Below are 13,755 nucleotides of genomic sequence, written 5' to 3' on the forward strand. Positions count from 1 at the left end.
CCCAAACACTGCTTTATTTTATCTAACGCAAATTTTAAAATCCAGAAACACAAGAACACACCCTAAAGAAACAGTTCACACAAAACTGAAAATTATTTCATTATCTCCATAGAAAGTCAGCTGAAGTTTTGCAGTCCACAAAACATTTCTGGAGCTTCACAGTAAACAGTGTTACAGTATTCTCCTACACAACTGAAGTAGCTGGTAACTTGTTTTAAAGCGTAAAAAACAACCAAAAAAACATAAAATGTCTCCATAAAGTTGTCCGGTGTAATCCTCATGAACTCACTTCAGATGAGGTGCGCTAATGCTTTTAGCTTAGCAGCTACAGTGAAGATGCATAAAAAAGGGTGTAAATAACGTCTTTTCAAATGTTAGATCTAGGGGCTTCTGGAGACTTGGATTATGCCAGACAAGCTGTAAGGAGCCATTTTAGGATTTTTTCAGTTATTGTTTATGTTTTAAAACAAGTTCCCAGCCACTTCAGTTGTTTACGAGAATGCTGCCATGCTAATGCTCAGCATGAGGTTAGGAGATAATGACTGAATTTTAGTTTTTTGGTGAACTGTTCCTTCAAAGAGTGATTCCACCAACCTTGCTGGAGACACAGGCAAAATCAGAATCCTCGCTCACTTAACAAAGTATTCAAATGATGGGGAACAGCAGGAATATATGGGATCTGTGTGTGTGTGTGTGTGTGTGTGTGTGTGTGTGTGTGTGTGTGTGTGTGTGTGTGTGTTCGTGTGTGTGTGTGTGTGGGGGGGGGAGGGATGTAGAATGTAGAATGAGTCATGATCGAGCCTAAGACTATGGAAATAAATTGCAAGTAAAAATCCATATCCATGTCTCGCACATCTGCCGAAAGCACACAACATAATCTGAATCACAGACACAGACACACACTTTCACGCACAACAACACAAAAGTGTGTACACACATACATGCACACACACACACACTCACTCCCTTTGTTTGCTTTGGCAGAGAGGGCAGCGTTTCCCTTGGCTCTGCCAGTACATGTAGTCTGCTGTCATGGAAAAAAATGAACAAATACCGTGCAAACAGGACTAATCACTCCTCCCACGCACTTTGACACCCATTTCTCTACTGAGAGACCCATTCACACACACACACATACATATACATATACATATATACACATACACATATATACACATATCCCATTCATACAAAGTACAAATGGACTCTCTGGCTGATAGAAAAGAGCAATACGTGGTGTACACATAAGTGGCTTGCCAAATACAACAAGGCTTCACAGTGTCGCTAGGCAACTAATAACACTTGAAAACCCTCGCTGCTGTATTATTTGATGTCTGCTATGATAGACCAGAGAAGTAGGACAACCTAGTAAACTGCTGCTCAAAAACCAGAAGCACTTTGACACTAATAATGTCAAGCAGGCACAATGACGTAATCAATGAAACAAAACAGAAAAGATATAGAGTATATAATTTTTATCTAAATGAATGGGACGTGAATTCTAATTGCTACCTCTTACCTGCTCTTATCTGTGTTGTCTGTCTCCTCCACTTCATCAGCACTACAGGTGGCACTAGAGTCACTGTCACCATGGGAGCCTGTTTTGGCCCCATGGTCCTTCTTGGAGCTCTTGGTTGAGCTTTTGACATCCTCCATCTCTGCTGTAGGAGGTTTTTTATCTGTGGCATCGCTGGCTGATGTTGGCTGCTCTTTGCTGGGCTCCCCTGTCTCAGTCTTTATCTCCAGCTTGATGGCTGAGTCTGCATCTTCCTTGATAGGAGGTTTCTCATCCCCGGCTGGGCCCGAGTCGGACCCGGTGGCCTCCTTGTCCCCGCTGTTGGAGCTGGCCTTTGACCTGCTCGAGCCCTCATCCTTAGCCTTGCTGTCCTCTGATGAGTGTGGCGAGGGCAAGCTCTCTGTGTCAGAGCTGTTGTTGGCTCCACCTGGCAGGACAAAAAGAAAACACAGATCAGAAGACAGGACAGAGCTTACACTATAAATCATGTTATATCTCAATGTCCTTTTTTCTTCCATCTTTTCTCCATCTCTTTCCGCTAAACCAGATTCTTCACAGTGCCAGTCTTCCGCCTAATCAGGTTTCACTGTACAATAAGGAGGAACACAAAACCAATTGGGATGATGGACTGAATCCCCCAGGGCTTCAATGCTCTATTGTGGAGGTACAGTCTACACAGTATACTTCTATCAACAAACTACAGCAGGAGTTTCAGGATAGCTGTCATTGCAGAACATGATTCTCCAAGCTAACAGGGAGCTACTCAAAGAGTTTCACTGTCAAATTACATTATATACACTCAGTAGCCACTTTATCAGGTACAATTCTACCTCAACCAAGGCGATGTTCAGCTTTGAATAACATTGTCAGATTGTTTGCAATGAACTCAACATGTTCCTAATATTTTGCCTACTCTATTTACAAATAGGCCATAATAACAAAAATCCCCTTATAATCTTTGTAAAGGTGGAATTTGTGGCACATCTGTTGCGTTGGATTGCATTCCATAGGTAGGTATAGCTAATACCTATACAACTGTTCATAAGTTTGGTACCACCCGTTGATGTTTTTTTTTTCCTTCAATAATGGCTATTCTAACATAGATAAAAACACTATGATTCAGACACCAAATGTATAATTTACATTTGAAATTTAATTAATAATTAAAACTTCCATTCAGTCCATGTCCCCAATCAGTTGCATAAGAGGGGAGAACATTGTCTTAACCTTTTGTTTCCTACAAATAAAATGATATTAATGGTGCTAACCCTAGACCAATCTCCTGTTTCTATTTTGAAGTTTTAAGAATAGCTTTGCTAAATTATCAAGCCTTTTAATTCCAGCTTGTTATAAGCATTGACACTTCCAATTTATTTTTTTCCAATGATGGTGATGCCTTATATTCTTATTTAAGTGTTACACATAGGTATCTTTTACCCCTTTTACAGTGGACTAAAAAAACACTACCACCCACTAACATCTGGCTTTTGTCTTTAATGTGAATGGCTACAATTGGAATTCACTACAGTGTCAAATTACTTTACAGTAATCACACGTGTTTATGGGCTCCAGCTCTGATGAAAACACAATTTCCGGGTGGACAAGCCAATTTGCACTTCTTTTCCAGCACGATGCTATGACGCATGTTGAAGTTAAGGCTGCAGGCTTGTTAATACTTTTCCATCTATCTCTGTTCTAGCTGTGCTCGAACATCGTTCAGTTGGTGTTAGGGTTAGGGTTTGAAATGAGTGACTCAAGTGAAAGATATTAAAAAGTAACCACCATTGGTGGCTTCCAGGTCAGTACCCCTTCTTTCCAGCTGCCTGATTGGAACTGCGCATGAGCAACTCTCAACAGAGATGAGAAAGAAGGGAGTGGTCTCACTCTTTAGCAACTTCCATCATCAGCTCTGGAAAAACAATGTGTCTAATTCAGTTATTGATTACGACTTATTAGTTTTAACATCTTCTTAGGCCTGTCACGATAATCAATAAATCAATTAATCATACGATAATTTTGCCGGCCTCGATAATTTCGATTTGCATGCTTGTTTGTTTTCCTCGTGTCAGTCAGTAGCCCCATTCACGCAGCCGTTTGCATGCGGGGATACTGCGTCAATTCTCCGCATCCGCCTTTGTGTGAACGTTTCAGATGCGGTGAGGGGTGAAATTTCGCTGCGCCTCCGGAGGTAGTATCAGAGGCGAACCGAGCCGGTGGCGCGGAGCGAGGGCGTGTCGATCTGATGGTGTTGGTGTCTGATAACTCTACAGATCCTTCACTCAACAAAATAAAGATAAATGTCCCACAAAGCAACGTTACAGGACCAAACAACAGGAACGTAGTAACTGGTCGTGTCTTTGGCAACTTATGTGAGGAAAAAAATACCGCAGTTATTCGTGGAGAAGTGTCTCTCAGCCTGTCGGTCTGACCGACTCTTCGTCACATTTCTGCCCGAAAAACAGCGTCTGTCCCCGGCAAAAAACTTTAACTCACCAAGTGTTTGTCGCGCGACGGTCAGTTACTGTTGTCATGGTGACGGTCAGCCCTCCCGACAAGACTCAGTGAACTTAGTGAACCCCGCGAGTGAAATAGTCAGACAGCGTCCAGTTTACTGATGGCGATTGTGTAATTATGTAAATGATAGAAAAACGTAACTTTGTCGCTTTCCAGGATGTTTGGTGTGTCAGGATCTCAATTACAACACATTATAACAGCATCCATATGATTATAAACAGACAGCTGGTACATGTTTAGATTAACAGGAGGACACCGGGGAAACACCTTGAAAAAAAACACATACGTCATCATCATCACGTGTACCGTCACGCCTCCGCATCACTACAGACAATGGTGCTAACATTGTTGCTGCAGTAAGGAACCGTGGCTGGCCATGGCTCAATTGCTTTGGCCACAGCCTCCATCTTTATTTATTTTGGATATTTAAAATGTCTTTTTCACATTCCAATGTTAAATATTCTTTAGAAATAAAGGTTTATTGATCTTTGAAAGGGTGTATTTGCATTATTATGCCATTATCATTATATTAGTTGAAAAATGGTCTCAAAGCGACAATATTATCGTTTATCGCAATAATTTCTAGGACAATTTATCGTCCAGCAAAATTTGTTATCGTGACAGGCCTACATCTTCTGGATATAGTCTGATGAGGTGTATGATTTGCTGCTTTATCCTATTCCCTGTTTTTCCGGCGGGATCGTATTGGGAAATGGACGTAAATGGAAAAAGAGTCAATCCCTCTATTTTAGCGGGTTTACCAACATTTCAAAAACTTGCATGTTTATGCTAATTTTTGTGTAAAATGGCATTAGTCTCTTTCTGTCCTTTCTCTTGAAACATTCTGGTGGAAACATTGATTTTGCAAACCCTTTATAACAAAATAACATCTATTTGGATCCAGGAGGAGGATTCAAAAATACAAAGAAGTCCTCTCAGCAATCTGACTGTACAGAATCAGGCTTTTGGGGCAGGTGATTCCAAACTTTTGAACAGTAATGTACATATTAACTAGTCCTACAAAGGCATCCATTTTCTTTTCTTAACATTTTACAAAAAACTGATCTACATTCAAATGCTGATACACATCAGCATAACCCCTTTACTACTCTACTGCAAAAACACTAATTATTAGAATAAAACAACATCCTATTCCATTATGCTCAAAAAGATAAACTCTTCAGTTAATAAATGCAAGTAGCATAGATGTTTTGACAATTAGCATTATGCATGCAGCTTGTTGGAATGCTGTACCTTCTCCATCTTCAGGGGCCTCCTCTTCATTGCCGCTCGCTCCTGAACCCTCCATCTCCTCCTCCTCTGCTGGATACGCGGCAGTGGCCTCCTCATTCTGCAGGGCCTTGCCCCTACGACGGGCCTTTCGCTCCTTCTCCTGGTTCAAAACAAAACACACACTAAATAAACAAAAGGGGCACAAAAGATCTTCAGATGAAGAAGAGAAAACAGACAGAATTTTATAGCTTGGTCTTGCACAAAATGTCAGCCTCACATGTAGAAAATACAACTCAAAAGCTCTCCTAGTGCTTACCGATTTCATTTTATGCTGCTGCAGAATCTCATCCAGTTTCTGCCTCTTCTTGTAGTTGAAGTAGAAGTTCTTGCACTGTGACACGGTTTTTGATCCCACCATCTTGGCGATGGCTGACCAATTCCTACCATACTGGAGAAGGCCTGGAAATAACAGATGGACAGGCAGAAGGATTAAGATAGGATGGGAACAAAGGCAGACCGACATAGATGACATTTGGCCTTGCATGACTACATCTTCACTCCAGATCAAAAGATATTCTTTTTGTAGTTGTGAAAAAATAAATATCATGTAAGCTGTGCAGAGTGCACTCATTGTAAAGACTGTACATTTTACCGGTTATTTTGAATTATATACTATGAACAAAATCTCAAAACAAAGTCGTGAAGTGCACAATATGGAAGTCTCCTCCTCCATAGTAAATCAATAGCCAGCAATATTTGTCTCTTTACAGTTGCCAAAACTGTAGCACACCCTGGGAGTTTAGCTCACAATGCAACACAGAGTCCCACTCTCACAGCAGCTGCATGGCCTGATGCCACATGCTTCCTGAGTAGACACAGAAATATACAGAATTAAAGAAGAGTAAGAGAGAGAGAGAGAGAGGAGTGCTGGCTGAAGCGTCAGTCGGACCAATGACATCACTAACTCTCTCCACTGGGGTCACTCTGTGTCACATTCTGACTGACTTTGATGTGACCCATTTTCCAAGAAACCCTGGTCCTTTACGCAGTCAACCACATGATTGTGCCTTACACAAGAGTCTAGAGGCACCCGCTGGGCCAGAGCTGTGATAGATCAACCTGTCAGGAGGCACACACACATACACCACCACTCGGTGTATGTGTGCTAAAGGAAGACACGTAGAGAGCAGTCAGTGTGGAAGTGGAAGTGAGAAAAACAGCGTAGAATTTGCTCCAGTGTCCGTCACCCCCCCCCCCCCCTCCCCGAGAGTCTGCTGTTTGCTAAAGGCAGCTCATTAACAGTATGTGTTGTAAGAGGCTTAGCTTACACCACCCACTTGTTTCCTGTGCCAGCCTGACAGGCCCTGGCAACAGGACAGCCTCTCAAAGAGTTGTTGGGGTTGGGGGTAGGGGTGGTGGTGTTATTAACTGGCAGGGAGCCAACACTTCCTGGGATAACCTTGGACATGGGTTCATAGGTCTCTGCATCTCATCGCTTAATGGAGGCAGTAGGACAACAAGCAGAAGTCAGAGCTAAAGGAGAGGACAAGACAGGAGTTTACAGCCCTGTCATTTTAGCTTCATCAGAGAGACGGACTATGATACCAAAGCTTTAGAGAATTATGCTATTAATAAGTTATCTGTTATCTAAGTTAGCTGCAATAAAAGACAGTCTATTGGATGTTTACAAGTTTAATTTATAGGATTTTATTCTTGAGTATTTATTTATGTGTACAGGGTAGGGGATTCTCATTTTAAATGTCTTTTTTTTTTTTTTCAGCACTGGCAGCTGGCTTATTGTAAGACTATCACATCTGGATTTGTTGGAAATCCAGATCCTTAATTTGTTTTATGCCCGAACAACTGTCATTTACACTTACAAATTCTTCTTTAAAAAGATATTTTACAATAATAGCTTGACTTTATCCTGCTGTCTTTTTGCAGGTTTAGGTTAGACAAGTTAAAAGAATATTCACGAAAAATAAAGATTACAGATTACAACAAAAAATACCACCTATCAGGGATTCAACTGCAAACAACAAAGTTTGGTTTCTTAACTCTGTCTCGCATAAATCCTCTTCTCAAACAAATCAATAATAATAATTATAATAATAATAAAGGATCTCTGAAAAAGAAAATAAACCCAACATCTCCGATGATGTTGGATATCGACGATAATTTCGATTGAATTGGTTAAGGTTACTGTATTGTCTCCTTAACAGTAACCTTTATCTTGATATGTTGATTGTGAGTATCACTATACTCAGGGAACAGGGTGTCACGATTTTTACTTTTGATTTCGAAGATACATATAAACATGTCACTGCAAATATCAGAAAGTATCCAGACAAGTGCCTGCACAGCAGCATTTCTAGAGTTCAATCCATCCCTTTGAAGCCCTATCTATTATAATTATCTCTGCAGTCAAACGCTTCCTCAGTCACACAAACAACTCATAAGAAAAACAACACTTTTGCCATAACAGCTAGAAAATCTCTAGCTCTAATCTCTAAACGCTGAGCATTTATTAATGCCAGTAAAAAAAGCACTGCTATAAAAAGTAAAGGTGATCTTCAAGTCTGAGCTCCTGGTGTCTAAAAGCTGCTGCGCACCTACAACCTGTTGCGCATAAAGAAACCTATCCAAGTGTTCAAGTGGAAGAGGTTTATCAGCTGAAATATTCATCGCTGCCACTAAGGCATTGCTAGGAAAGCTTCTACAAAGAGCAGAGCAGTCAGCATGACTTGCTCCGAGAGGACTGAGACATGTGACTGACACCTATTAACCTTTTACAGCTTCTCACAAGAGGGGAGGAGGGGGTGGCAGACTGCCCTACAAGTCAAACCTGAGTACACACAAACATGCACGTGCGGAGGCAAACAAAGACACAGAAAGTGGTACACATTCAAAAAAGCAAGACAAACACTGCACCCAGTGATCCTGAAGTAATAACAATGAAAATAATTTACTGAAGTCAAAGGTTCCTTTAGCAAACTACATCCAGTTTATTCCATCAAGCTCACAAAACACAATCTCCAGCAACTCTGCTCGACCGAGGGCCTTAGTTGCTGGAGCAACACACATGGAGCAAAGATCCAATCAGCAGCAGCAATACTGAAGCAGGTGGTAGTCTCACACCCAATCAGGAAACAGTATTCCGTTTAGCTCCTCCCAGAGAAAGTCCAATCAACACCTGGTGCAGCCAAAAAGTGGTTGTTCCTGTCTGTCACATGCCTGTCTCTGCGGCCGTCGTCTCGTGGCCCTGCGGTGGATAACACTATCAGACCGTCTGATCTCTGGAGGGCCAGAGGGGAAGCTCTTCGGGGCTGGGCCTTCCGATTCAGAGCAGAGGAGATGAACACAGCTCAGGCTCGGCTCTTCCTGCCAGCTGGCTTGATACTTGAGCCGGTGTTAGGTTGACATGCTCCAAAACAGCACATGCTCCTGGCCTCTCCCCTCCTTTTCCTCTCGTTGCGTCCTCCCTGTGCTTCGTTGAGTGCAGCTCTGTTCTTCTCTGCCGTGTCTCTCCCCAATGGCGGTCGTCTGGGAAGACTTCCACAGGAAAGTGGGACTGTGGGGCGGTGCTCTGCCTCTCTCTCCCCTCATCTGATCTCTCCTCTATCTCCCTTTTTTTCCCTCCCTCCCTCTCTCTGTCGGTCCGTCCCACCCCCTGCCTCAGTCTGCCAGCAGGCACCGCGGCACGCACACATGCGCGCACACACGCACACACACACACACAAACGCATGAGTGAGTACACACTCACTCGAACCCTCTCTCTCTCTCTCTCTCTTGTTAATACACTTGCACACAGACGCAAACACACACTCAGTCAGTTCAAGAGTAAACAGAGAGCAGAGAGAGAGATAGAGAAAGCAGAGCCAAGAGCCAAAGAGACAATGGAGAAAGGGAAAGGATACAGAAGTGGAGAGTAAGCAAAGAGAGAAGAAGGGGAGGGACAGGAGGGGGAGAGAGGGAGTTGATGTTGATACCATTAGAAAGCATAAAGGCTTTCACATTTTTCCTGACTGACCTGCTTTTCATCTTGAATGTGACCTCTCTCCAGTCTATAACAACACCAAGTGAGGGGAGAGACAAAGTGAGTATGTGGGGGAAAGAGCCACTTGCCAAATCTTCCACAGCTCTTGCCAATCTGGGCTGTTGCCACCTCCCATCAAAGAGAGACGGACAGAACGAGAGAGCAACAGTGGGGGATAAATACAGAAATACGTAATATGGCATTCTCTACCTGCTGCTCCTTTAAATGGGTTCTTCCAGCAAGCAGAGCAGGGGCCATTATCCAGCTGCCTGCCTGCCTGCACCCAAGCAAAGCCTGCCAGATTAGTGCACTTACATAAACGGCGACCAAGAAGGGTGCACATGCAAACACACACAGCTTGGTGCGCACAGGCTCAACCTTTACTACACATATCTTACACACACAGGCAGGCAGAGGTGGTGGGTGTATGAGAGAAGCTTTGCAAAGATTGGCTGTCTCTTGTTTGAGGTCGCAGTCTTTAAGAGCAGTGAAGACAGAGTGATCCATCTCGGAGTGTGGCCATGCCATCCTCGAAGGCAGCGTTGGCTGGCACTGCCATGCTGGAATGATGATGTCCTGCCAGGCACTATAAATGCCATTATTCAGATCTGTTTAGCTCAACACATTAGCATCAGGACACCGAAGCCTCTTTAAAACATATACATGTCTAGCATCTGCAGGGGAGAGCACCTTGACAAGCTTATTCAATACTACGTGGAAATGGGGCAGGGGGGATCCCATTTGGCAGGTGTGGGGGGTGGCTGTTAGAACTGGTGAAAAACTGCCAGAAGAGCTCCTCCTCTTCGGCCCCAGCACTGTGGCTGGGGCTCTGGTTATATAAGACCTTCACAGAAGCCCCGCTCCCACCGAGCTGCCAGGCTAATCCTCTGGGATGGAGAGCCCCACTAATCCCACTGCAGGAGAATGGAACTGAAGACATTAACCAGGATTACTACACAGGACCGTGTTCAAGCCAGGCCAGCGCCAGTTATCGCAAAATAACCCCTTAACACACAAATCCGCACACATACGCAAACCCCAAACTGCAGGAGACACCATACACACACACACACACACACACAGCACGAGACAGATGCCACAACTCCTCCATACCAAATGTGGTATCAATATCATATTCAAGGCAAGAAACACTTCATCTTCTGTTTTGTTTGCAAAGGAGGACAGGTTAAATTAGTCAGAAGGAGAACGAGAGTCACACAAAGCAAGATGACACATCATCTCCAAATGGCCACAAACCAGCAGCCTTGCAGTGAAATTGGTTGAGTCATGAACAGAAAGCAGGACTTGACTTTACAAAGATGGTGCTTATCCACCCCAGAACAACTTTTTGAAAATCACCTATAAAAAGATGCAGGGCTGGGTTTGAAAAAAATTGATTGTCATTTGGATGATCGAATAAGGAATCACAAATTCCAAGATCGATCTTTCCATAAATGCCCTTTCCTTTGGATGCATGATGGGGTCCCACCAAGTGCAAAATGCGGGAAGATTTTCTGCTTGGCCAATTATTCTCCCAGAACAGACATGTGATTTAAAACTATGCTGAGAGTCTCTTCCATGATTTGGTGTAATTTACGTTGATGCTGCTTTTGTCATCTGCTGTCTGTCTCTGAGTTTCACACACACAAGTCAGGTGTATTCAAGTGCACCTCGTAAACTCAGATACGTATGCTGAAATGTTCACTGAAGTAGGGAAATTGAAATGATCTATTTATCGGTAAAATTCAAGCCGTAAAATAGAGACGATAATATAAAGCCAAATTGCTTTCATTGACTTAACAAGTGCATCAGAAGAAGAAGATGACGAAGACAACGAAGAAGACGAAGACGAAGGAGGACAAGAAGAAGAAGGACGAGAAGAAGGACAAGGACAAGAAGGACAAGAAGGACAAGAAGAAGAAGGACAACAACAACAACAACAACATGAAGAGGAAGAAGAAGAAGAAGAAGAAGAAGGAGAAGAAGAAGGACAAGTAGGAGAAGAAGAAGATTCTTATCAGAGCTATAAATTATTAAATCTTCCATCTTTGCTCACTATATGTTAGCCTTTCCTGTCCTCATGTGATTATCGGCTATCTTATCGATACGGGCAGTGAGAAGCAGAAATTATTTTCTTTAGTTGAAATACAGAGGCCTACATGTGTCATTACTTTTTGTTGTGTCACTACAGCATTTTATAATTAGATGCTAAAATCATAACAATATCCCATTCAGTTCTCCATATGCAGATGTTAACCACCAATCTCTGAAATCGTTTGATTTAATTCTTAATGTAAACATTAATATTTTTAATAATTCACCAGGTTAAGGTTAGGGTTCCTTGTACAATCAATTAGAGGAATCAAACAATTAGAGGGCATTCATAAATATCAACGTAACTGCACCCATCACTAATACCTATGACAGTTGAGAACCAGATTTGACTGTCAATCTGGTGTGACAGATCAGTGGGAAATCCCTGTCCACAGAGTAGTACGCATTAGAAACCACTGAGTGCGCGGGGCTCATTACTAATTCCATAACTAAGACTCAAAGATTGCACGCAACTAACACCATCAAATACGCTCAGGAGAACGGGCAGTGTCAGTGACCTCTGTCAGCCACAGGCTTCTGGGTAATCTTCAGTCAGAGACAATAAACAGGCTGGGTTAATGACTGCTTCATCTGCAGAGGCTGGTTGATAAGAGACAGACTTTACAGCCTACTTGATAAAAAGACAGGCTGCCTTGACCCAGAGAGACGAGGAAACAGCTCCAAAGAGCAACAGACTGACACTGACACTCATAGACACAACCTCACAGCACGTGGTGGTTGCTGCCTCACTAACAGGAAGTCACAGCCACATCACTTGTCTATGCTAAAAAAAAAAAAGCTCGAGCTGCTACTTGTGCGCTGTCCTTTGGCCCCTTTATTATAATGCACAGTAACTGCGATGAAGTTACACTTCACAGGGAGAAGAAAGGATAACTCTTTATTACCTTTTTTGGCAGTTTCCATCTCTTCTTCAGTCCAGCGAGAGCTCTCATTCATCTCCAGATTGGCTGTTAAAAAAAAAAAGAGAACCACCAAGTTAGAGAAGGCGGGAGGAGGGGGGTGGGGGCAGGGGGGTGGGGGGGGTGGGGGCTGGCAGTTGTCACAAAGTCAGTTAGGGAGTGACTGACACGAGGAAAGGAAGGAGAGAGAGAAATTAGAGAAGAAAAAAGAATGAGAGGGTGGGGGGGCAGGGTGACTTGTGTTGCTTGCCAGTGAGGCACTGCAGCATGGGTCGCCAAGGACTGTTTGTTTTAGATGGAGGAAGCAGGAAATACAAGGAGAGAAGTCAGTTAATGATTATAGACATAACAACTGGCTTCTTTCCCTGCACAGCCGTAAGCTAGGCCGACCCTGGCCCTGCCTGGCAGGCAGCAGGGCAGGAGCCTGTGCTTATGTGTCCTCTACATGGCCCTGTGAAGGGCACAGTGGGGCAGTGAGCGCTGCTGCCAGCAGGGGAACAAACAGCAGCGGAGGGGGGCTGCTCATGAGAGCCCCCACAGCCCGAGCCACCTGGGGATTCCCTGTAACTGAACCTGTGCTGCAGGAGCGACTGCAGCATATACACACAACTGCTGAGACATCAAAAAACGCTGATAGCCTGCAGTGAGTGTTAGTGTGTGCATGGCTGACTTACCATCTGCAAGGAAAAAAAGAGCTGAGCAGGGGGACACTGCTGACAAACTGAGTATTTTGTCCTTAAATAATACTTTTGTCTCCTGCCAACAGATTGGAATTAAACCATAGATCTCCTGCAGTGACAGTTTTTAACTGGTTTGATTTGTTATCATGCCATTCATATTTAGTTTCACTCGAAAAGTGGTGCATGACTGAATGTGAATAAGTGAATAAAGACAAAAGGAACAACAGTGCACTCTTGTGGTGTGGGGGCAGGAGGCCACAACTAGATCAAAGGTGACAAGCCAATCTTGTGTGATCAGAGTAAAATACTTTCTGTACTATAATCCTCTATTGTTCAAATCATCCTGACAGGAGGTTCTCTTATAATGAATATGACATAAAAGCAAATGTTGTGTGTGTTTATCACACATACTACTAAGGTTTAACAAGACAGTTCAAACTACATACTTCTTTTATTTTCCAACGAACAACACCTGCCAACTAGGGATGCCCGATATATCGGCCATCATATCGGTATCGGCCGATGTTAGTCATTTTTCTTACATCTTACTTTTTTTTTTAGGCCACACAGAATTTGCGATGCAGCAAGCGATTTACATGCAGAAGATGAAGGTGAAGTAATGTCTGCGGACACGCAAATTGCAGTGTGTAATACTTGCAGGGACAGCGCAAAGGCCAAGACGATCACAAAGAAAATCATGGAGATGATTGCCCTGGACGACCAACCATTTTCATTTCACCAGTTGGTAGAGCACATTAGCC

The 13,755-nt window shown here is 43.2% G+C and overlaps 1 protein-coding gene across 4 annotated transcripts in view; it reads right to left on the reverse strand.

Annotated features, from left to right (window-relative positions):
* ncor2 (nuclear receptor corepressor 2) overlaps positions 1-13,755 on the reverse strand; it is a 124,505-nt gene that overhangs the window by 33,566 nt on the left and 77,184 nt on the right. For all 4 annotated transcript variants that reach the window (XM_073466003.1, XM_073466002.1, XM_073466001.1 and 1 more), the window contains 4 exons: positions 12,300-12,362; positions 5,580-5,722; positions 5,285-5,423; positions 1,520-1,943 (listed from right to left, as the gene is read on the reverse strand). In XM_073466003.1, coding sequence (XP_073322104.1) covers positions 1,520-1,943; positions 5,285-5,423; positions 5,580-5,722; positions 12,300-12,362 — 769 coding nt within the window. The remainder of the gene's footprint in view (positions 1-1,519; positions 1,944-5,284; positions 5,424-5,579; positions 5,723-12,299; positions 12,363-13,755) is intronic.

The sequence above is a fragment of the Pagrus major genome, chromosome 5 (assembly GCF_040436345.1).
Source record: "Pagrus major chromosome 5, Pma_NU_1.0".
In the NCBI taxonomy this organism is placed as follows: domain Eukaryota; kingdom Metazoa; phylum Chordata; class Actinopteri; order Spariformes; family Sparidae; genus Pagrus; species Pagrus major.